The 23,379-nt window shown below is 40.9% G+C and overlaps 1 protein-coding gene across 3 annotated transcripts in view; it reads left to right on the top strand.

Annotated features, from left to right (window-relative positions):
* The window catches only part of CEP112 (centrosomal protein 112), a 322,059-nt gene that overhangs the window by 35,192 nt on the left and 263,488 nt on the right, over positions 1–23,379 (top strand). For all 3 annotated transcript variants that reach the window (XM_070774228.1, XM_070774229.1, XM_070774231.1), the window contains exons 5-9: positions 1,891–1,981; positions 4,230–4,307; positions 13,434–13,481; positions 13,739–13,816; positions 22,806–22,892. In XM_070774228.1, coding sequence (XP_070630329.1) covers positions 1,891–1,981; positions 4,230–4,307; positions 13,434–13,481; positions 13,739–13,816; positions 22,806–22,892 — 382 coding nt within the window. The remainder of the gene's footprint in view (positions 1–1,890; positions 1,982–4,229; positions 4,308–13,433; positions 13,482–13,738; positions 13,817–22,805; positions 22,893–23,379) is intronic.

Here is a 23,379-nt window from a genome sequence, read left to right as displayed (position 1 = left end):
TGGGGACACTGAATGCACTCAGTCTTGGAAGGAGGGCTGTTAAGTGTGTGTTTGTAGCGGGGTTGGAGGCCAGCAGAACAGGTTGGACTAGAGATGAAGATTGGTGATGAGTTTCCCCTTGTGATTTGGAAACTAATGGTACACACCAAATTGAGCAGGGAAGCACATGACAGAGAAATAGATAAGGCTGGACACAGAGCTCAGGGATCAGAGCCTGTGTGAGGTGGGCAGAGGAAGAAAAGCCTGCCTAGCTTCCGGCTCAGAGTCCGGGCATGTTCGGGGCGGCTTGGCTGTGGGCGGTGCGGGAGCGTCTGGAGCACCGGTGGGACTGGGAGGAGGGGCTCCGTGGAGCCAGCACACGCGGCACCTTTACGGAGAGGAGGCAGGGTGGGGACCGCCTGGGCTCCTCTGCTCCCGCTGACTTCACGCTCAGCACCTACAGGGTGACAGGAAGGGGCAGGGCAGGGCAGGGCAGGACAAGGACGCCGTGGCTCCCCTGACAAGTTCACTGAGAGGGAGAGAGCTGGGTTGGTTCAGGACGGCTGCCCGCGACTGGAGAGGACGTGCTGGTTTATGTATGCGCCCTGTGTAATAAATAGATGAATGTTTCAGTCCTCTTTTTCATTAATATTTTCTGTGAGAAGAATTACTTTTAATATTTAAGCATTTTTTTCAATTTTTTAGCAGAGCTCTTTTTATGATTGTTTAATCTGTTCTTAAAGTGCAGCCACCACCTGGTGTGATGTAGCAGGTGTCTCTCCCACATACTAAGTTTGAAGAGCTTCTTATCAGCTCAGGCACACTGACTGATGAGATTATCCTCAAAATGTCACTGTATTTCTTTTTCTAATTTATTCTTAAGTGTTTGGATATCTGGACTATTGATTAAGGGTATAAAAAATCCACAGCTCACTTTAAAACAGCTTTTTTTCAGACATTCTAAATTACCTCGTAACTAGTCTAAGGAATGTTGTTCTGTCAGCGTTAACTACCAAAACCCACATTCATTTTAGCCTTGTCTTTCTGAACTACAGCTCTGTCTTTTGGAAACAGTATGACCCACAGCTTGTGAGGGAAATCCTGATATGGCTAGAAGTAGAAAGTCAGTGACTTAATTCATTCAACAATGGTTCATTTTCATGTTGTGTCTCCTGAAGGAGCCATTCAGAGAACAGTTATTTGTCATCATGGAGCTTTCACTGCAGTAGCTGGAATAAAAATATATGGGAGACTTCAGGCTAAAGTAGAATACGGAGAATGGCATTTTGTATATTTGGTATATTTTATATTGGAGGAAAATCTTTTTTGTTCAAATTCATCTGGAAGCTTAAACCATTTTCCTATTTATGCTGTGCTTATCATATTTTACCTGAATTAACATGGCATATTTTAAAATTTAGGACTTTGATTTATCTGTGGTTTCTGACATGGTTTTGAATTTTCAGACTTTCAGCTGCATGAAAGTTTGTTATTTTGTGTGTTTTAAGACTTCATCTTAATGTGAAACATGAATCCAACGAAACTTGCCAGCCTTTTAAAGTGTGATCTCCTCTGAGAGGGTGCGCTTTAAATCGTCTCTTCCTACTCTTAGAAAAAGGGGAAATACCTGTGGTTTATTATACTCCCACTTGACAATAGCATTTGTTTGTAAGAAAGCATGTGACATTTAGGTGACATTTTATTTGTTGTGTGACCTAATTGAAGTAAAATGTGAGATACAAGTGGTTATTATCTGTATTTCTTTTTCCTTTGCTATTGAAATATCACTGTTAATATAAACAACCATCTCATTTCCAAAAGAAAAAAACACATGGTAGTCCTAGGTTTTAATGCCCTCGTGTCCTCCGACCTCCCCCAGTTCTGACTGTGGCTGTTTTCGTCTCTTAATAGGGAGCAGTGCATTGCGAAGTTCCAACCCAGATCACAGTCTACAAGTCCAACCCACAGGGAAGATGGACAGATCCTCACCCCACAGGACTGTGTAAGATCAGATTTCACTCCTGCTTTTCTGTTTGTTTTCTTCTTGTTTTAAAATACCTCCGCACATTTTTAGTTTCGTGTTGTTAAATTCCTGTGATTCCTGACAGACAGTAAGCGGTCTGATGGTTTTGGTGGGTGTCCTGAGTTCAGGGAGAGGGACGTGTTGGGTATATTGCCGTGCTTCTCCTGCTTTCCCTACCATTCTGAAGCATCGTGTCTATGAGTCTGCCATTGTTCCTGGGTACTGAAAAATAACTTTGAAAAACTTCATTGTTTGGTTATCCCCCTTTTCTCTGTGTATATATAAAAATGACTAGACACACAGTGGTCATAAACTTAAGAAATGGGACTGGTTTGTAGTGAAGTAGGGGACACTTCCTTTCTGGTGAAAGTGGACCGTTCACCTCCTGAAATACGAATACCTCTCTTGCATGTTAGACTCTGCATCGATACTGTTTGAACGTGGAGCTAGGGATCTTCGTGAAGAGAAGGCTGTTGCCTGCTTGCCTCCATCCTTGCACAGTCCTGGCTTGTCTTGGGTTACAGCCTTTTAGTTACAAGCAAGCCATGCGTGATGCGTGACTTTTTTAGCACGTTTGCTCTACACATAATTCCTTCCGTTTTCTCAGTGATGGGGAATTCCAGTTTGGAACTTTAATAAGCCTCTTGATATAAAGAGGAACACATTTTAAATATTTGTGAGTTTATTATTAATCATCATATTTATTAAAAATAAACAAGGGAGGTACATTTTAAAAGATATTCTCATTCACACACACAAACATTCAAAAAGCAAGGGACCAACTGTAGAAGCAATAATGAATTTTAATACAGTGTAAATAGTAAACCCAACATTTTGTTCAATAGAAATTTGTAAATTTTTAATTAGTTTCTAAATTAGTTTCTAGTTAATTTCTAGATTTCAAATTAGTAAAATATGAAGAACATTTTAGTGTATTTTTCATTACTTCAGATAATATAAATGACCATAGATAGATTTATTTGTGAGTAATGAGGTTTTCCGGAGAAGGGAATGGCACCCCACTCCAGTGTTCTTGCCCGGAGAATCCCAGGGACAGAGGAGCCTGGTGGGCTGCCGTCTATGGGGTCGCACAGAGTCGGACACGACTGAAGCGACTCAGCAGCAGCAGCAGTGAGGTTTTCTAGGAGCTTCCCAGGTGGAGCTAGTGGTAAAGAAGCCACCTGCCAGCGCAGGAGATGTAAGAGACACTGGCTGGACCCCTGGACTGAGAAGCTCCTCTGGAGAAGGAAATGGTAACCCACTCCAGTATTCTTGACTGGAGAACCCATGGATAGAGGAGCTTGGCAGGCTACAGTCCATAGGGTTGTGAAGAGCTAGACACGACTGGAGTGACCTGGTACATATGCACAAGGTTTTCTAAAAGCATGAAAGTGCTATACCAACAAACTAAATTTAAATAAAATAAATTTTTTAGCTGTACTCTAAAATATGCATTATTATTTTATACCGAGTTACCTTCCTAAGTTTTTGGGCTTTCAGATCATTGCCCATTTCTAGACACAGATCTTTGGCTTTCCTCAGTTAATCATGATTTTAATCTGATTTGATAAATATGGAATATAAAAAATTATACAGCAGGGAAAAGAGCATGGAGTTTTAATTTTTAAAGAAAGTTAAGAATTACCATGATTACATTTTCATGATGTGAATCCAAGGCTTATTTCTCTTTATGTTCGGTGTATAATGAGAAATAATTTAAGAACAAAGAGCTTCTTGGACATCAACCCAAACTTCCCTGCTCATTTTAATGAGAGTAAGTAATTCGTCTTTTCAAGTGTTCCCCTTTCCGCCTTTAAAACTACTGTGGTACACCACAATTAAAACTTTTTGTAAAAGAACTTAAAGAGTCTGGATTATTTTTTGAAATATTCTTTTGCATTTTTTGAAATGTAGTTAATGTGAGTATATTGTGAAGGAGTCTCATAGCCTTAAGCAGCTGCAATAAACAGTCATCCCTTGGAACTGAGAACTAGCTCAGCTGTAGCCTCCTCTCCTTGGAGTCCTTTCCTCTAAGGGTGGTACAGCATTAACCAAAACGCACGCAGACACTCACTACTCTGAACGACACGTATTTGGCCTGTTTTCTCCCTCTCTCCCCTCTGCCCTTCCTACCTTCTTTCCTCTGTTATTTCTTCCCTCCTTCCTTCTTTCCTCCATTCTGTCTTTTGTTTTCATTCTGTTTTTCTTTTTCTTTTTTGTGTTTCAGGATATTCATTTGAAAAAATCTACTCTTTCTTTGGATGACAGCGACATGGGAACTCGCCTTAATAGTTGGAATCTTGGGGTAAAAAAACATTTGCTTTATGAATGTATGTTGATGTGGCAGAATCATTTTGTGTTTGGAAACATCTGAACTAATTTAATTCTAAACAGTGACTCTTACCAGTGTTAGACATTTAGTCCTGGGTGAGCGCTGGGAAGGGCTTGGGGAACAGGAAAGAGAAGCGTGAACGGTCCCTGTGCTCGACAAGCTGGCTTTCTTGTTGGTGAGACGAGATCCGCACATGAAACAGTTGAATACAGTTTCAGACAGTATGTGATCGAATACCAGAATGAGTTACCCAGAAAGTAGAATACTGAAGGCCACATGCATGAAAAAGCTCTCTGGCAGACTTCAGGCGTGAACCACCGTCACAAACAGCAGTTTTCATTTGCAGAGGTTGGGGTGCCAGCGTGCTTGGAGGGTAGAGGGAAAGGGGCCAGGAACTTAAGGCCGAAGGAGGCATGAAGAAAGGCGGAACGAGCGGCACTCGGGCAGGTGGGCAGGGCTGCCAGGCTGGGGCCCGTTGGAGCTTGCATGCCAGAGCAGAAGTTGAGCTTTTAGATTTGAGACGGTCGTGAGCTCTGAGGTTAGTCCATTTCCACTTTACACACAGGCTGGTTAATGCTTTCAGGAAGTGAAAAGGGGTTTAATCAATTTTTAAAACCCAACTTTATTATTATAAAAATAATTTGTAATTTGAAAAATGCAGAAAGTCAGATATGCTGAGAGATGATTAACATTTTGTTGTATGTCTTTCCCTCATTTTCTTCTGCATGTACTTATAAAATTAGACATTAAACAAAATCGGGGCCATATTATACATGCCATGTTATTACGTGCTGCTTTAAGTTTGGGATAAGTCTACAGTAGTTCTATCAGCACCACTATTAATGGTAGCACTCACTTTTCTTCTGAGTGGGTAGTTCATAACTTACTTAAGCATTCTGATATTTTGGACATGTAGGTTGCTTCCAGTTTATTGCTAATATAAGTAACAACTGCAACAGAATTCCTTGAAAGAATCCTTTTGTTCCTAGTTGGTTGCTTTCTTAGGTTATGTTAGGTCTTGGAGCATTGCCCTCCATGAGGTGTACACCAATCTATTTTCCAACCAGAAGTCTATAGGACTGTTCATTTTTTACTTCTTCGCCTACATCAGGGACTGTCATTTTTGTAAAAACCCTGAAACCCTTCCTGCTAATAATGGTCTTTGATGGAGGCAGTGCTTTGGGGAGGCTGAGCAGGTGGTGGTACGAAGGCTGTGCTGGATGTGTAGCGAAATGGAGAAGGGAGCAGTCAGGTGTGGGGGCTCCACCTTGCTGTGACTCCAAGCATGGAAGAGATGGAAAAGGAAAACATTTCAAAGAGAATAAAGAATGCTTGGTGACTCACTGGCAGGCCGAACAGGAGGGCATCTAAAGCTTTGGTTCCAGGGAAATGGAGGGTTGGCTTACTGTCAGCTACTTGGCTGTCTGACGGGGGAATCATTTCAAGGGTTTCACCGTTTTATCGTAGACTGCTAGCGTTTGGAGAGTAATCGGGGAAGTTCAAGTTTTCACCTCTGTGGTCTCCAGGGCTGCAGTCTTGTTTTGCAGCCACAGGCTGGACGTGGTGGCTGCACCCAGAGCCTGGAACAGCTCTGTCTTTAGAGACTTCAAACCGGGACTCAGTGGCCACCGTCAGAGGGTCAGAGGTGGGGGGCACGAAGGGATTTGAGTGGGTCATTTGGAGGTATGTTAATGAAGAAGAGAGAAGTAGCATTGATAACCAGACGAGAATGGGTCAAAAGAAAACCGTTTCCAAATTTGATGGGGTCGGAAAGCTGCCCCTGGAACGAGTCCTGTGTTACTGGTGCGGGAGAGGAGCGAGGAGGCCTTGGAGAGCAGAATCAGAGAGGGACATTCTGTGACGTCCTTCTGAAAGGGCCTCTGCCCTGGGCCGTTCGGAACTTCTGATGTGCGTTTCGTGGCATAGACAGTACTTTTCATGAATATTTAACTGTTCAGAGGATTAAACTTTTCATTTGTATAATAAAATTAAGATAAAAAATCTAAAATATTTTGAGGTACTGCCTTAAACCTAGGGCCACCTGGGAATTTGTTTCACATTTTTATTGTTCAAAGAATGCACTAACTGTGAAATAAAGTCCTGCATTCTTATGTATTTATAAAATGGCTGCATTAATCAGGTTCAACTATGTCTCTTGATCACAGTAGAATAATTTAAATATCCAGTGTATTAAAAAAGCTTAGATTGTGCTTTGATTTTAGTTTTGTATGAGAATGTGTGATGGACTTTTATTTCTTTCTTCCTCTGAATGATCAGTTAATAGCTAGTTAATTTTTGTGCTCTATACTAAGGGCACATTTTTTTAATGTTGCTGGCATGCCTGTCAACACCTATTTTCTGATGCATTAGAAGTTCCAGATTTTGGATTTTCTAGTTTTTGTTGAAAAAATACATTTCCCCTAGTTATATTCTTTCTTTTCCCAGGAGTGTTTTAATATTTTCCCTGTGAAAAGTAGAGATTTACTTCCTAAACCTAGCTGTTAAATTTCCCTCCTGTATTATTATTTTTTATTATTATTACTCTTTAGCCTTTTTAACCTTTAGCTTTGGGGGAGCTTTTTTGCTTTGTTAACCCGTCTTATATACCTTTCATTCATGACAGTCTTTATATAAACTTTTTTTTCCTGAGGAGGACCGGGGGGTCTGGAGGAGGAGCTTCTCTTGGGCCTTGCATGGGTCACTGCCCCCAGCCCGTCCCCACCCGGGACTCTGTGCTGACTGTGGAGGCTTGCTTCCACCAGGAGCAAACAGTGGGTACAGTTTAGGTGACCCCTTAGGTCAGCTCTCTGCAGAATGGGCAAGAGAACATTCTGTTCTGTTCTGGAGAACTCATGTCCTGGGGACCTCGCAGGACAGGATGGTCAGCAGGAGGGTAGACAGCACCCCTAGTCCAGTGGCGCCCCTGGAGGGCAGGGCCCCTGGTGGGACCTCCTGTCCAGGGCCAGGGGCACCTGTAAGGCCCGGAACCCTGGACAAGGAGCGTGGAGGCCGGGGGAAGTGTGCCGAGCTGACCCGCTGGGGAGTCCAGGTGGAGGAGTGGGGCTGCGGGGTGGGGAAGAGAGCGTGTGGGCTCCACGAGGTTGGGCTCGTGGTGACAGTGTGTGCGGTGCTGCGAACGGGAACGCCGTGGGGTCTGACGGCGCCCGTTCACATCCTCCTCTGATACGGTGTGCGCTGCGCCCGCCCGTCGCTTTCTCTCCGGCTCCTGGAGGTGCCAGTTATTAACAGTTTTTCTTTAAAGTATGCAACTGAGCCGCTCTCTGCGGCGGCTAGTGACACTGCACGTGTGGACTGAAAGTGCATTTTCCTGATGGCTGACAAAGTCCAGTCCAGTCGCTCAGTTGGATCCGACTCTCTGCGACCCTATGAATCGCAGCACGCCAGGCCTCCCTGTCCACCACCAACTCCCAGAGTTCACTCAGACTCACGCCCATCAAGTCGGTGATGCCATCCAGCCATCTGTCGTCCCCTTCTCCTCCTGTCCCCAATCCCTCCCAGCATCAGAGTCTTTTCCAATGAGTCAACTCTTCGCATGAGGTGGCCAAAGTATTGGAGTTTCAGCTTTAGCATCATTCCTTCCAAAGAACACCCAGGGCTGATCTCCTTCAGAATGGAGTGGTTGGATCTCCTTGCAGTCCAAGGGACTCTCAGGAGTCTTCTCCAACACCACAGTTCAAAAGCATCAATTCTTTGGTGCTCAGCTTTCTTCACAGTCCAACTGTAGCATCCGTACATGACCACAGGAAAAACCATAGCCTTGACTAGACGGACCTTGTTGGCAAAGTAATGTCTCTGCTTTTGAACATGCTGTCTAGGTTGGTCTGGTAAAGTTCGGTCCCTCTTAGTACGTTGATAGTGCCTCCGGCACGGTTTGGGGAGCCTCTCCGGGCGCAGGGCTGACTGGGGACTCGGCACGCTCCCCTGTTGGGCCCTCTGCCTTTTTCTTGTCAATATGTAAGAGCTTTGTACCTGTTCTGGATGAGTCCTCCGGAATTTAGTATGGTAAACAGTTTCTTCCACTTTGTTGCTTTCCTCCATTCTCTTACTGGTGTCTTTGATGAACAGGAACTAAAAAAATATTTTTTAAATTTTTACTTATTCACTTGGCTGCACGGGGCTCTGAGTTTGGGCTCAGGCTTGTGACTCTCAGTTGCAGCATGTGGGATCTAGTTCCCTGAGCAGGGATTGAGCCGCTGCCCCCTGCTTTGGGAGCGCAGTATTAGCCACTGGAGCACCAGGGAAGTCCACGTCCCGGAAATTTAAGTTTTCATGCGGCTCATTTCCCCATGATTTTGCCTCATGAAAAAGTGCTTTCTGTGTCTGTGTACGGTGTTTGGCTGTCTTGAGTTCCTGAAGCTGTTCTCCCACGTCTTCTTCTAGCAGCTCTACCGTTTCACTTTTTCTACTTGGAACTGCTTGCCACCCGGAGGCGATTGCAGGGTGTGCTGTAAGGTAGGAGTGAGGATCTGTAGCCCTCACGTGCACCCACCTGTGCTCTCGTTTACCGAGAAGCCTCTGCTCGTCCCGATGCACTGCGAGGGTTTTGTCCCCAAATCAGACGATGGTGCATCTGTTTCCATTCTGCCCTTTGGCTTGTTTGCTTCTCCTTGTGGCGGTGGATGGTGTCTCTTATCTGTATTTTATTTGTGCTCATTAAATGTTGAAATGTGAGTAAACCAATTTGTAGTATTGTATTTTTTTCTGTGGAAAACATTTTTGAATTTCTAAAATGTTGACTTTGAGTAAGAGCCTTATTTTGGAGCATAGGTGACGCTGGTGACTGAATTCATTTCATGCTGTAGAAAGAGGCCTGGCCGTTCTTCTGATCCGCACTCTGACTGTAAGAACAGTTATTCTGCTTGTGCTGCTGAAGTCGTTTCATGCTGTAGAAAGAGGCCTGGCCGTTCTTCTGATCCGCACTCTGACTGTAAGAACAGTTATTCTGCTTGTGCTGCTGAAGTCGTTTCATGCTGTAGAAAGAGGCCTGGCCGTTCTTCTGATGGGCGCTCTGACTGTAAGAACAGTTATTCTGCTTGTGCTGCTGAAGTCGTTTCATGCTGTAGAAAGAGGCCTGGCCGTTCTTCTGATGGGCGCTCTGACTGTAAGAACAGTTATTCTGCTTGTGCTGCTGAAGTCGTTTCATGCTGTAGAAAGAGGCCTGGCCATTCTTCTGATGGGTGCTGTGACTGTAAGAACAGTTATTCTGGTTGTGCTGCTGAAGTCGTTTCATGCTGTAGAAAGAGGCCTGGCCGTTCTTCTGATGGGCGCTCTGACTGTAAGAACAGTTATTCTGGTTGTGCTGCTGAAGTCGTTTCATGCTGTAGAAAGAGGCCTGGCCGTTCTTCTGATGGGCGCTCTGACTGTAAGAACAGTTATTCTGCCTGTGCTGCTGAAGTCGTTTCATGCTGTAGAAAGAGGCCTGGCCGTTCTTCTGATGGGCGCTCTGACTGTAAGAACAGTTATTCTGGTTGTGCTGCTGGTAATATATTGCCTTAGAATGCCCTTTCCTCTAGGATGGCTGAAATACCAGATAAAATGTCTTTCTGTTTTTCTGAAACCTTGGAACATCTCTCTTTGATCAATATTAGTGTATAAGGAGGTCAGTTTGACCAAAGCCTGAATAATTTGAAAAAAACAAGCTGACAGAACTCTGAACAATTCTGCTAAAAAACTAAACAAAGCGTCCAAAGGCAGTTTCCATTAGAGAGCATTCAGATATGTGTTTTCATGTCTAGTTTAAATTACTATTTATTTATTATTGTGATTCTACTTGTTTTTCAAGCAAGAAACATTCTGTCGTGTGATTTATTCACGCTATTGCAACTTAATTGTTTTTGGCGTTACTGTCTGTATAATATTTTGTTAGACTTTAATGTTTCACATAAGCTCTTTTTATCTTCCATTTTGGACATTCCTTATTGTGGTATTCTTTCTTGAGGTATTATGAGAGAACAAGAAGTCTTCTGAAAGAGCATGAAAAAAATCAATGTTAAGACTGTTTACAGATTTCTGCAAGTCCCTGTTACTTGTGGATTACAAAGTGGGAACATTCTGCTTCAAAGCACATCTGGCTGCTGTTATAAAATCAGAAAATAGATTGCTTATTTCTCTCAGACAGACTCAAGAACATGCTCTCCTATGAATAATTCTCATTACACGTTAAGAGTCGGTATGAGACAATGTACTGCAAATGAGTAAGAACAACAGAAGATTTATGCTTGTCTCCAGCATTCCCTGTTGCTTTTAAATATTAGAATAGACCTTTTTGTCAACTTGAGAAAGGAAATTTATGATAACACGATGAGTCCTTAACTTCTGTATTTAATGGTTTTTAAAGATGAAGAAGATGAAATAGAAGTTATTTCTGCATAGTTGAAAGGCTACATTGTAATTAGCTAAACCAGTATTTTGTACCCTGCTTATAAATGTAGAGCTGGGTAAAAATAAGTCACAAATGGTTTTCTTGGCTTTTGGGTTTAAATGTTAAGCTTAATTAGAGCTTGAGCATCTTTGAGAATGCTCTGTTTTTCTCTTCCTCTATTTTTCCCCCTGTATTTAATCCTGCTTCATAAGTTAGGCTTTTGTGTGCCTGTGTCTTTGAAGGACTTACTTTCTTTGCTGGTTTTCTCCATTCCAAAAATAGAGAATGGTTACTTACTTTTCATATATATACCTTCAGACAATAAATATTTGTTGAGCGTACTTGGCTGCCTGCTGGAAATTGGCTGCCTCTGTTTTTCAAAAAGCCGTGTATATATAGTGCCTTGTTGTTTACTAAAGACTATGCCTCTTTCTCTGGTATGATATTTAAGTAGACTTTATTATTATCTTTATTTAATAATGTTTTCCCTAAGTAAATGTACTAAGTCATACACCCAACAGTAGGCCCCACATTTGCAACATTTCTATTATCAAATTTTTAATTTTTGTTTTTTAACTTATTTGTTAAAACTTATTTATTTATTTAAAAACTCATTTATGGACTATACCAGAGCCTTTGACTGTGTAGATCACAACAAACTGTGGAAAATTCTTAAAGATATGTGAATGCCAGACCACCTGACCTGCCTCCTGAGAAATCTGTATGCAGGTCAAGAAGCAACAGTTAGAACTGGTCATGGAACAACGGACTGGTTCCAGATTGGGAAACATCAGGACTGTGTGTTGTCACCCTGCTTATTTAGCTTATATGCAGAGTACATTATGTGAAATTCCAGGCTAGAAGAAGCACAAGCTGGAATCAAGATTGCCAGGAGAAATATCAATAACCTCAGATACACAGATGACAGCACCCTGATGGCAGAAAGTGAAGAGGAACTCAAGAGTCTCTTGATGAAAGTGAAAGAGGAGAGTGAAAAGACTGGCTTAAAACTCAACATTCAGAAAACTAAGATCATGGCACCCGGTCCCATCACTTCATGGGAAATAGATGGGGAAACAATGGGAACAGTGACAGATTTTATTTTGGGGGGCTCCAAAATTACTATGGATGGTGACTGCAATCATGAAATTAAAAGACACTTGCTCCTTGGAAGAAAAGCTATGACCAACCTAGACAGCATGTTAAAAAGCAGAGATATTACTTTGCCAACAAAGGTCTGTCTAGTCAAGGCTATGGTTTTTCCAGTAGTCATGTATGGATTTGAGAGCTGGACCATAAAGAAAGCTGAGTGCCAAAGAATTGATGTTTTTGAACTGTGGTGTTGGAGAAGACTCTTGAGATTTCCGTGGACTGCAAGGAGATCAAGTCAGTCAAATCTCAAGGAAATCAGTCCTGAATATTGGAAGGGCTGATGCTGAAGCTGAAGCTCCAATACTTTGGCTATCTGATGCAAAGAACTGACTCATTTGAAAAGACCCTGATGCTGGGAAAGATTGAAGGCGGGAGGAGAAGGGGATGACAGGGGATGAGATGGTTGGATGGCATCAATTGATGGGCATGAATTTGAGCAAGCTCCTGGAGTTGGTGATGGACAGGGAAGCCTCGCGTGCTGTAGTCCATGGGGTCACAAAGAGTTGGACGTGACTGAGCAACTGACTTAACTGATTTATTTAAAATTTTTTTTCTTGGAGTCTAGTTGGTTTGCAGTGTTGTATTACTTTCTGCTGTATAGCAAAGTGAATCAATTACACGTACACATATGTCCACTCTTTTTAAAATTCTTTTCCCACGTTGGTCATTACAGAGTCTTGAGGAGAATTCCCTGTGCTATATCGTAGGTTATTATTATTTATCTATTTTATATATGTGATGTGATTTAGCTGCTAAGTCGTGTCTGACTCTTGCGACCCCATGGTCTGTGTAGCCTGCCAGGCTCCACTGTCCATGGGATGCTCCAGGTGAGAGTACTGTAGTGGGTTGCCATTTCCTTGTGCAGCAGATCTTTCCCATCCAGGAATCAAACCTGGGTCTCCTGCATTGCAGGCGGGTTCTTTATCAAGTGAGCAACATATTTTATATATAGTGGTGTGTATCTGTCAATTCCGGTCTCCTAATTTATCCTTTTCCCCCATACCCCCTGGTAACTGATAAATATGTTTTCTATAACTGTATGTCAAATTTTTAATGTATGCCTATCTGGTGGCTGTAAAATACCATCTCTTGAGGTATTACTTTACATTTTTCATAGTCATTTTTCATACATTTTCATAGTAGTTTAAGCATGTTTTCATATGCTTATGTCATTCAGATTTGCAAATCTGCCTGGGGCTTTAGTGATAAAATTGAGACTTGAAGGATGCTAGGTGCGTGCTTACAGGGACTGGGGCGGGTGGGCAGAGGTAGAGAGGCACGGGACACCTGCCGTGTCCGGGTGATGAGAGTCCTTCAGGACCTGGGGGTGAAGTGTGAGGTGAGCAGGAGTGGGGGGAGGCCGGGGCCTTGGCTGTGAGAGGATCACTCGAGGGTGCTTGTGTATGCAAAGGCAGTTACGCTTGACGTTTTGTTAGTGGGCCACTAGAAATATATCATGCAGTATGTATTCTAAGAAACATGCTAAATATTAAGACACATGGAAGACATTTTCATTATAGTTTAATTAAGACTCAAATATTAATGTCTTTATTTTAAAATTTCAGATAGAAAACCCTCGATACCTGAGACAGAAGCCCATCCCAGTTACTCTGGTAGGTGAGAATTGCCCTGAGCTTTCCCTGTGGCACATGTCTTAAAATAAAATAATTGTTTAGTTGTTTACAGAAAGTGATGCCAGTCCACATTATGAAGCGTAGTAGTCTTGTTAATCCTATCACTTGGAAGTGAATGCATCCCTTTTTTCCTCCAGTGTTTCTGTTATTTTGGCATGACCGTCAGGCAGTTTAGAGTTTACTTCTGGCCACACCAGGCCTGAAAAAGTATTGAATGGCTCTTCCTCATTCAACAGATGACTCCGAAATTCAGCCTGAGAAAATCCAGCAGTCTGCACGATGACCAGTTACTCTCCCGCATGCATGAGAAAGAGGTAGGATCGCGGTGTTTCTGGCGCATCTAATCTATGCATGCAGATTTCACGTTTTGTGTAACACGAGTTTTCAGGTCTTAGAGTAACGGACGCCTGGTAGGAAGAGGCTGTTGTGGGTGCAAATGTAGAATCCTGGTGCAGGTAAAGGCAGGTCTTCCGTTCTGTTTTCACTGACATTGGAGCATAGCTGCTTTGGAGGGAGTGTTAGTTTCTGCTGTACAGCAGAGTGACTCCCAGATATGCATATACACATCTCCCCTCCTTCTTGGATTTCCTCCCCATTTAGGTCACCGCAGAGCACTGAGCCGAGGTCCCTGTGCTGTGCAGCAGCTTCTCATTAGCTACCGGTTTTATGCATGGTGTCAGTGGTGTATGCATGTCAAGCCTAGCCTTCCAGTCCTCCGCCACCCCTTTAAATCTCAGCCTGCCAGAATGACTGCTGCTGACCTCAGTAATTTAGAGGTCCTCTTAGAGCTCCCATTCGGGGCATGCAGGCTTTTGTTTCCTAGTGCACTGCTGGTGCTTTTAAAAAAGCCTGTTGAAATAAAAAATGTTACATTCCATGAAAACTTTTTGAGGACAGTACTTACCTTCAGATGGACCTTCTTTGAAATTCTTGTTCTGAAAGTTTTTCTTTCCTTTTAAGAAATTGTCAGTTGTTTTTACACGTCATTCCAAGTCATTACCAACCATTTTCCCTTTTACTGTTCAGACTGCTTACCATAGAGTAGTTACCTCCTGTCTTTTTGAAATTTTTTCTGGTCTTTTGTGACACTGTGTTCTTATTCTTTATGGTTACACTTTGGGTTAGGGCTGAGCATACCAATGTTCGCCACATACGTGTTGAAAGAGAAGATACTTAAAAGTATCCTGTTTTGCACCAGAGATTCATTTCTAAATGTGTGTGGCTTTTTTTTTTTTCTGTGCCCTTATGTTTTTGTTTTTCTTTTTGGTATACTGGCAAAAATATTTGCGGGATCACTGAGAAGTTTGCATGTAAACATCGACTGACAGCGCATCTTAAAATGCACCCGGTGTGCGCTTTGACCAAAATAACCCTTGTGTAGTTACGTAGTTGTTTCTGGCTATTTTGGGTGAAAGTTTTGGTCATTTTTTTTTCCCCTAAAATATTTAAGAGTATGTGCTGGCTGAGTTGCTCCAGTGTGAGAATTTAAGTTTCTTTTAAAGAAGTGTCTGTGATTATAAAATAATTTTGGGTGTTTATTAAATAAATTTTGTAAAATATAATAAAATAAAGAAAAATAAAGGTTTTTAATTGCCCAGAGGGGGGAGAAATTTTGTAGAATACAGCCATATGTAAAGAAGGAAATAAATCACCTGTGAAATTAATATATAGAAATGAAGAAGTAGCATTGTGTTGACTTTGATTCTTTTTTTAACATATTCTACAGAATACATGTTATTTTTCTTTAGACAATTGAGATGATATAACCTAAGTATTTTTGTATAACTTGAGTATTTTACGCTACTAAACATTGTTCCTAAGCATTTCTTTCTTTATTTTTGATGTCCATTCTTTTATTTCTCATATGTGTTTAACATGAGGTACATCCATCTGTACATGTAAAATTTAGTAACATCAGAACATATTCCTGCCTATTCTTGGCTACAAGTCAATACTGTGAATTATCTCTCTGGCTTTCTCCAGGAGGTTGCTGCTGTTCAGCTGCTAAGTGGTGTCTGACTCTCTGTGACCCCGTGGACTGCAGCACACCAGTCCTCTCTGTCTCTCATTTTCTCCAGGAGTTTGCTCACGTTCGTGTCGGTTGAGTCGGTGATGCCGTCCAACCACCTCACCCGCTTCTCTTTTTGCCTTCAGTCTTCCCAGCATCAGGATCTTTTCAGTGACTTGGCTGTTGGCATCAGTTGGCTAAAGTACTGGCATTTCAGCTTCAGCATCAGTCCTTCCACTGAATATTCAGGGCTGATGTCCTTTAGGATTCACTGATTTGACCTTCTTGCTGTCCAAGCATTTATTTTTAATGGCTGTATTATAGTCTGTATTATAGAATTATCCCCAGTTAATTTGACGTATCCCTATTGTTAGATATTGAGATTGAGTTTTCACTAATATAAGTAATTCTGAAAAAAAAATCCTCATATCTCTATCTTTATATGCATTCAGATATTTGTATGGGGTAATGAACTATGTCTGACAGGGTAAAATTGAAATGATGGATTTTTGTAAGTATAGTAGCATAAAAAATTTAACCTCTAAAATAAAAATTAATACTTGGAAGTCTTATGAAAATTGTATGTGATTTTAAGATACAAGTAAAGAATGTATTATATGCAAAAATGAGAATGAATGTAAAAAGGCAGAGGAAATTAGGAGCTACTTGAATCCTGAGGAAAGTGGCCGTTTAGACTGCCTTTGTAAATATAAAGATACTAACTATATTTTAAATACAGAGCATGGATTTTTAAAAGCTTTTTTCTGTTTTAGGGCACAGTTTTTTTTAATATTTTACTTTTTGAAATAGGAAATATTAATCATTAGTAGAAAGATATTCAGGCTTTGTCGATTTCCCTGAGTCACGTGTGCGTCCCTCTGCGGGACCTAACGTGGCTCTGCCTGATGAGCTGCCTCGTTGCCTCTCTGCAGGAGCCCCGGCGCCCCAGTTCCGGCCTCCGTGGGGCGGAGCGTCCAGAGCCTGTCTCCAGGCGCTGCGCTCTTCCGTGACACTTCCCTCTGTGTGCTGTCCTCCTAGTCTCTGACTGTTACACGTTCATGTCAACTTTCTGTCCATCTACCTTAACCTCATCATATTTGTGTAACTACCTCACACTCTTTCTAGAATGGTGCATGAATAGATGGATAAATTTAAAAGTCCATTTGAAAAAAAAGAGTTAAAAACAAGAAACTATCAATCCTACTGCTTTACTATTTTTGCTGGTTTTCCAAAGATAGTTTTCTACCTTGGACTTTTCTGTATGCTTAAATGCACAGCTACGCTGTGATGCGTTTCGTCATCCTTGAGAAGGATGGTCTAAGGCCCACTGGCCGAAGTCCCTTTTCTCAGATGCTTACTGTGGGCGCGAGGGTGGCGGCTTTTCCGTTTTGAAATTCCGCAGACCCTTGCACACCCAGGTCGGACAACCCTGAGGTGTCTTGTGTGTGTTCTCATCCAAAAATGCTTCCGCTGTTGCTGGGTCATGTTGTAAAAATAAGAAATAGTTTTGTTTGAGTTATGTTTATTTTAAAATTAAATAATAGTATTTATTTTCACAACACCTGATCACTCTTCAAGGTAATCATTGATAAAAATTTAATATGTATTCTCTTTAAAAGTTTAAAAATACAAATAATATACTAGATCATACTCTACATACTGTTTCATTTTGCTTTTTAAATTCAAACATAATTCTGATGATTTTATATCAGTAACACGGCTTAATCCTTTTAAGTAGTTGCACTGTACTTTGTTTTATTGATGGCCCATGTTTTGTTACTGGAGATTCCTACTGCGGGCTGTAGGTTGTGAAGGATATTTTGCTACAACAAGCCGTGTTTCAAGAGTATCCCTGTGTACAGTTGTATGTACTGCACGTTTATTCTTAGACCATAAGTTCTGTGAAATCTAATTGCACATTTCAATTTTTTATTGATATTGACAGATTGCCCTTAAAATGATGTTATGTCTGCCTTGGGCTGTAGGCATTGGTGAGAGTGGAGAGTGATGGCCAGCGGGCGTGCGTGTTCCTTTTTGGAGTAATGAAAACGTCCTAATTTAGACTGGGATGATGTTGCATAATTCTCTGCTGTGTTGAAAGACACCCAATTGCGTACTTTAAGTGGGTGAATGTTATAGGTCAGGTCTGTTTACACCTGCACCGACAGCGTATGAGAATGTCTGCCTCCCCATTCAGTCAGCAACACTGAAGTATAAACACTTTTATTTTCTGTGAGACAAAAAATAGTATCTTGTTTTAATATTTGCATTGCTTTTTTATGTGAGAATGAGCATATTTTTGTCTGTTGTCTTTTTAATTTCACTTTTGTGAACTGTCCTTTATTAAACCTTTTTCTATATTTTTGTTAAATTGTTTGTCTTCATCGTGATTCCTCAGCAGTTTGTATATTAAGGAACTCAGGTCTCTGTCATATATCTTACAGGTATTTTTCTCTGTCTTTTGATTTATTTCTGTCTTTTTTTAAACGTATAGAAGTTTCTTTTCAGTAGGTGGCTCTATCAGTCTTTTCTCTATGGCTTTAGGGTTTTGTATTGTGTAGAAAAGATTTCTTATTCCAAGATTATGAAAAAATTAATTCACATTTTTGTCTCTTTTAAAATCTCATCTTTGTATTTTAATCTCAGGTCCATTTCACAGGGTTTTACTCTAAGTAGTGATGATAATCTAGATTAATCAGTTCTTAATGTTACAAAATAAAAACTTAGGAGGTTGAGCGCTTAAGTTAAAGAATGCAGTAAGTGTGGAAAGAATTGAGTGACGTGAAGTCCTCTGTAGGTTACAGAGTTTGTCTGCATTTAATAAATGATTTATTTCTGTTGATGCTTTGGCGAGTTCTGAAATCTTTAATCAGCCTTTGGAAATTAAACTTTATAAAATGCAACTTCCATTTTAAGTTTATAATTCTGTAGAAAATACCTTAGATGTTAAATGAGTAATATTCACAACATTATTTTATTAGAGTTGAAGAACTGTAGTAGTTTTCTTTTGATTGGGAAAAACACACATATACATTATTTTAAGATTAGAAATTTTGTTCAGCGTGTTTGGCTTTATGCGAAGACATGTCTGGTGACTGTGACCCCTTATTTTCACCTTAGCCTGTCATTCACAAACATGGTTGGACTTGTCTGCCTTTGTAATTGTTAACACGTTTCCTGTGATATCCACATCACAGGACTGTGTGACCTTGAGCACCATCAAGCAGTGTGCTTCTTTTTTTTATTTTTTTAGTATTCTTAAAAAAGATTTCTGATATAGATTAAGACATTTGGAAAACCGTTGTCACTGAAAATGAAAGAAGAGAACACAGCACAACGAGAGGAGATCAGTTTTCAGAGCAACCATCAGTTCTCAGAGAACAGATGGTAGAAATTGCCCTTTTTGTGAAATAAAATAGAGTATTTCCTTTGAACTTTACCTCCACCCACAGTGACTGTTCCCACCCATTGCCTAAAAGGCTGCCTTGCTTCTTTCTTACACGTAATGCCAATTAGGCATTTTTTCCTTTTGCAAATCTCCTAGTAAAATGTAGAATTTAAATAAATCCAAATGACAAAATCTACAGTCATTGATGTAATAAATGAGAGAATTTATACTTTAAAGCATTTCTTATGAATAGAGCATTCAGAGACTCTCAGTCTTACAAAATGTAATAATTATTCAAAGGAAAACCATCGCGGACCACATGCAGGCAAGGGTTAGATCCTGACCAAGACGCCAGCCGCCTGCCGTCCACCTTCTCAGTCCTGCTCTCGTCCACCTCCCCAACAACCACCACCATCCTGACGTCTCTCATCATTTCCCGCCTTTGCTTTTTAAGTTGACTTTGCTACCAATGCCTGCCTTCTTAAGAATGAAAATACTTTTGTTCAGTGGATTTTGAACTTCATTTAAATACAACTAAACTTTTCTGCTCAGTAGCATGTGGGTAACACTCCTGGGTGTTAGGCACTCAGCTGCAGTTGGCTTCATTTGCAGTACTTTCTATTAAATGAATCTGCCACACCTTGTTGCCATTGTGTTGATGAATCTGTTCTAATTTTTGACTTTTACAAACAGTAGCCCTGTGAACAACCTTGTGCGTGTCTCCTGACACATATGTACAAGAGTTTCTTCAGGGCAGTGGTTCTCAGAGCGTGGGCCATGAACCCTGTGATCCCTAAGATCCATGAGGTCTATGAGGTCAAAATTATTTTTGCAATAATTAAAAATAATTGTTCTACTGTACTTACACTTGCACTGACTTTGCACACAGAGCGTTGGGTAAAACTATATCCCGACCCACGTCAAGGCAGCGGCACCAGATTGTACCAGTAGACGTATTCTGCATTGCCACATGCTCCCAGGGGAAAATTACCTATCTTATTTAAGAATGCTCTCAGTGGAGCAAGTAGAAAATTATTAATTTTACTAAATCTTGTAACTCAGATACACATCTTCTGCTAGCTGAGTGACAAAGCAGAACTGTCTAGAGGGCTGAGGGTGCATATCCAGGCGTGTGTCGGGGTGCCAGAAGGAAAGCCCATGGCTTCCTCAGTGATGAACTGTGATAGCTCCTGCTCGTGGGATGTCATTCTCACCTGATGTAATGACTGACGGACAAAATATGGTTATTCAGACTCGGTTATTGGGAGACAGTTTCTGGAAAGTGAACAAATCGAGCCTGTCACTTTAAGCAAAACAACTGACCATATTCACACTGATGATAGAATTTGACCTTTTAATACAAATTAGAATTTTGGCAACCCTGTATCAGTCACTGTGAGCTTGAGAACTTTCCAATACTAAGACTTTTCCGATGAGATTGGTGATAATATTAAAACCAGTGTGAGGTTTTGATATTATGTAATGAAATTTTCAATATTTGGAAACCTCTGCAACTCATTGAACTGATGTTTTCCAAATGAGTAATGCATGGTGTTATAGCATCAGACATGGGTAGCAGAGCCATTCCAAGTTCAGGACAGACCAACAGACCTGCTGTGACAGCGAAAAGCTGGAGTCCACTTACCAAGTCCACGTAACTTAGAAAGCCTAGCACTTGTGAGTGTTGATTTACTAAAAAAGAATATCTGCAGTTATCAAAAAGGGGATTAACATACCCTACTTTACAACTACCTATTTATGTAAGGAAACATTTAAGGAAGAACTGTGTTCCAGTATTACATATTACACAGATTCTCTGAGATAATAGAGGGGGATACTCTTTTCAACTGCTTTTATGAGGCAAACACAACACAGTTAGAACCAAGAACATTTCAAGAAAAAAATTAAATCCCCTTAAAAATAAAAACAGTGACAAAGTTCATTGTCAATATGTTGAGAAAAGACTTATTTAATGAATGATGCTGGTACAACCTTTCAGTTACTTGAAAGAAAATAAAATTGGGTCCTTTCCTCTAAAAACAAAAATAATAAAACAACAATAATAATAAACAATAATAATAAAACAATAATAAAAAAACAAAAATTCTGGATGTACCTAAAACCTAACCTATAAACACCCAGACAAAAAGTTTCAAAACAACAAAAATTTTTACATCAGGTCTTTCTTACCCAAAAACTTTTCCATCAGGTCTTTCTTACCCAAAAACTTTTCCAAACTCAGAATGAATAAAAGAAATGATAGAAATATTTGACTCAAGTGACATAAAGAATCTGTAAGGTAAATATATATATATATATAAGAAAATCAATTGAAAAACAATCAATTTGGGGAAAATATTAGAGACGGGCTGTGAATGTATATACACGCCTTAAACTAATTCAGAATAAATAAAACTGCATGCCAGGCTTTACTGACCACAGACAGGAATGTGGATGAAATTGTGAAAGGGCCTTCATAGAAGACCGGATTCAGAAGGCCCCAAACGTGTGACATATTTATATCCTGAATGTTCATTGGAAGGACTGATGCTGAAGCTGGAACTTCAGTACTTTGGCCGTCGGATGCAAAGAACTGACTCATTGGAAAAGACCCTGATGCTGGGAAAGATTGAAGGCACAGGAAAAGGGGAAGATGGTGGATGAGATGGTTGGATGGCATCACCTACTCAATGGACATGAGTTTGAGCGAGCTCCAAGAGTTGGTGATGGACAGGGAGGCCTGGCGTGCTGCAGTCCATGGGGTCGCAAAGAGTTGGACACGACAGAGGGACGGAACTGAACTGACCAAAGCGTGTGACGAGGGGCCGACAGGCAGTGGTTTTCAGGGAAATGCACATGAGGATCGTAGTGAGATGTCTGTCCTTCCCACAAAAGTGTGAATTTGCCTTTAACAGAGGGCACAATATATCTAGATAATCTGATTCGTTGCCACGTCTTTTGAGAACCCACCCTGTAGAAAGCAAAATCCAAGTGTGCTGGGTGCATACAGGAGAATGCTTGGCCATGTTGTTTGTAGTGGAGACTGAAAAGAAAGTGACTACGCATTAAGAGTGTAGTTGAACGGATTTTATTTTCTGCTCATGAAGGAATAGTTGGTAACTATTTAAAAAATGAATAAGAACTAGAGCAAATGTTTTTAGAGGGATTTCCATGAGATATTGTTCAGAGAGAAAGACAAGGTGTAGAAAATACGTATTTTTGTTTTCATAATACAAACATTCATAATAAAAAGTTATATATTGCTGAGGGTGTAGCAGTTTAGAGAAGAGAGTCCACTTAGCATTCCTACAGCAGTGTGGGGCGCATGGGCAGTGTGCTGCTCTGCCATGTCGTGGGGGACCCGGCTGGTGGGCAGCCTGTCCGTCCTCAACTCACAGCTTCAGTCTCTGCACCTGAGGTCTTGGTTACTCATCCTGCAGAAAGAAAGAGGGTGGAGGGAAAGCCACTTCTGAGAAAACATGTCCGTCGCAGTTGCCTGCATCCCGTCTGCCCCATCAGCCCCCCACCCAGCCCAGGTGGTGGCATTAGTGGGGCCCCAAGGGAAGAAGAGAGGAACAGATGTCGGGGACCCTCCTGGCCTGTGCCACACAATACCAAGTGGATTTGGCAAAATATCACTTCACAGTGACCCTTTCAGGGCAGTGGCGTGGGCTGAGTATCTGAGTATCTGTTCCTTAGCCTGTAGAGTGATGTTTGTTCAGAAGACTTTTAATCAACTTGGAGGTGAGCACAGAGTATACCCAGTGTATGAGTGTGTGCAGTGTGATTGCTGGACTCGTGACTGTAAGGTGATCTCTTTCATACAGGAGTTTATTTTAATTTAATTGTGTACTTTTGAAAAATGGAAAAGTAAATTAATAACATCTTTAAAATATTTTCCTTGAAGTTGGACATGAAAACAAAGCTGATGGAAGCTAAATATCACGAAGAGAAACTTAAATTGCAGCAGAAACACGATGCTGATGTTCAGAAGGTAGGGTGTGTACGTTTATTATTTTTTTAGGATTGAGTATTTGAAATATTCTAGGTCTCATGACCATCCATCCACTTATTATATTTATATGCTTATGAGAGTCTAACATATAAATGGGACTTGCTAAATTAGTATCCTAGCAAAGCTGATCTTTAAACTTCATTTGCTAAACAAATGTATTTATGTGAGACCTTATAGTTTACATGATCTTCAAGTTCTCCTTTATTTCTTCTTACAGCCCTTTACCTTCTGTCACTGCTTTTCATTACAGTTGAAATGAAACATCAGCTGTAAATACTAGAGTTTGTTTTGGTCTAATATCCTTTCAGTCTTCTGGCAATTGCAGTTTCCTTTCTAATTTAAAAAGAAATCCTGAACTTAGTTCTCTTTGGTGTAGACTGCACGCACTGTGAGGCCAGTGCTGGCTTTCTTTCAGTGGCTTGTTGGGATGTATGCCTTCCAGTATTTCAATTTGTACTTTAAAGTA

This window comes from Bos indicus, chromosome 19 (genome assembly GCF_029378745.1).
Source record: "Bos indicus isolate NIAB-ARS_2022 breed Sahiwal x Tharparkar chromosome 19, NIAB-ARS_B.indTharparkar_mat_pri_1.0, whole genome shotgun sequence".
NCBI classification, from domain to species: domain Eukaryota; kingdom Metazoa; phylum Chordata; class Mammalia; order Artiodactyla; family Bovidae; genus Bos; species Bos indicus.
This window is presented reverse-complemented; position numbering and strand designations above follow the sequence as displayed.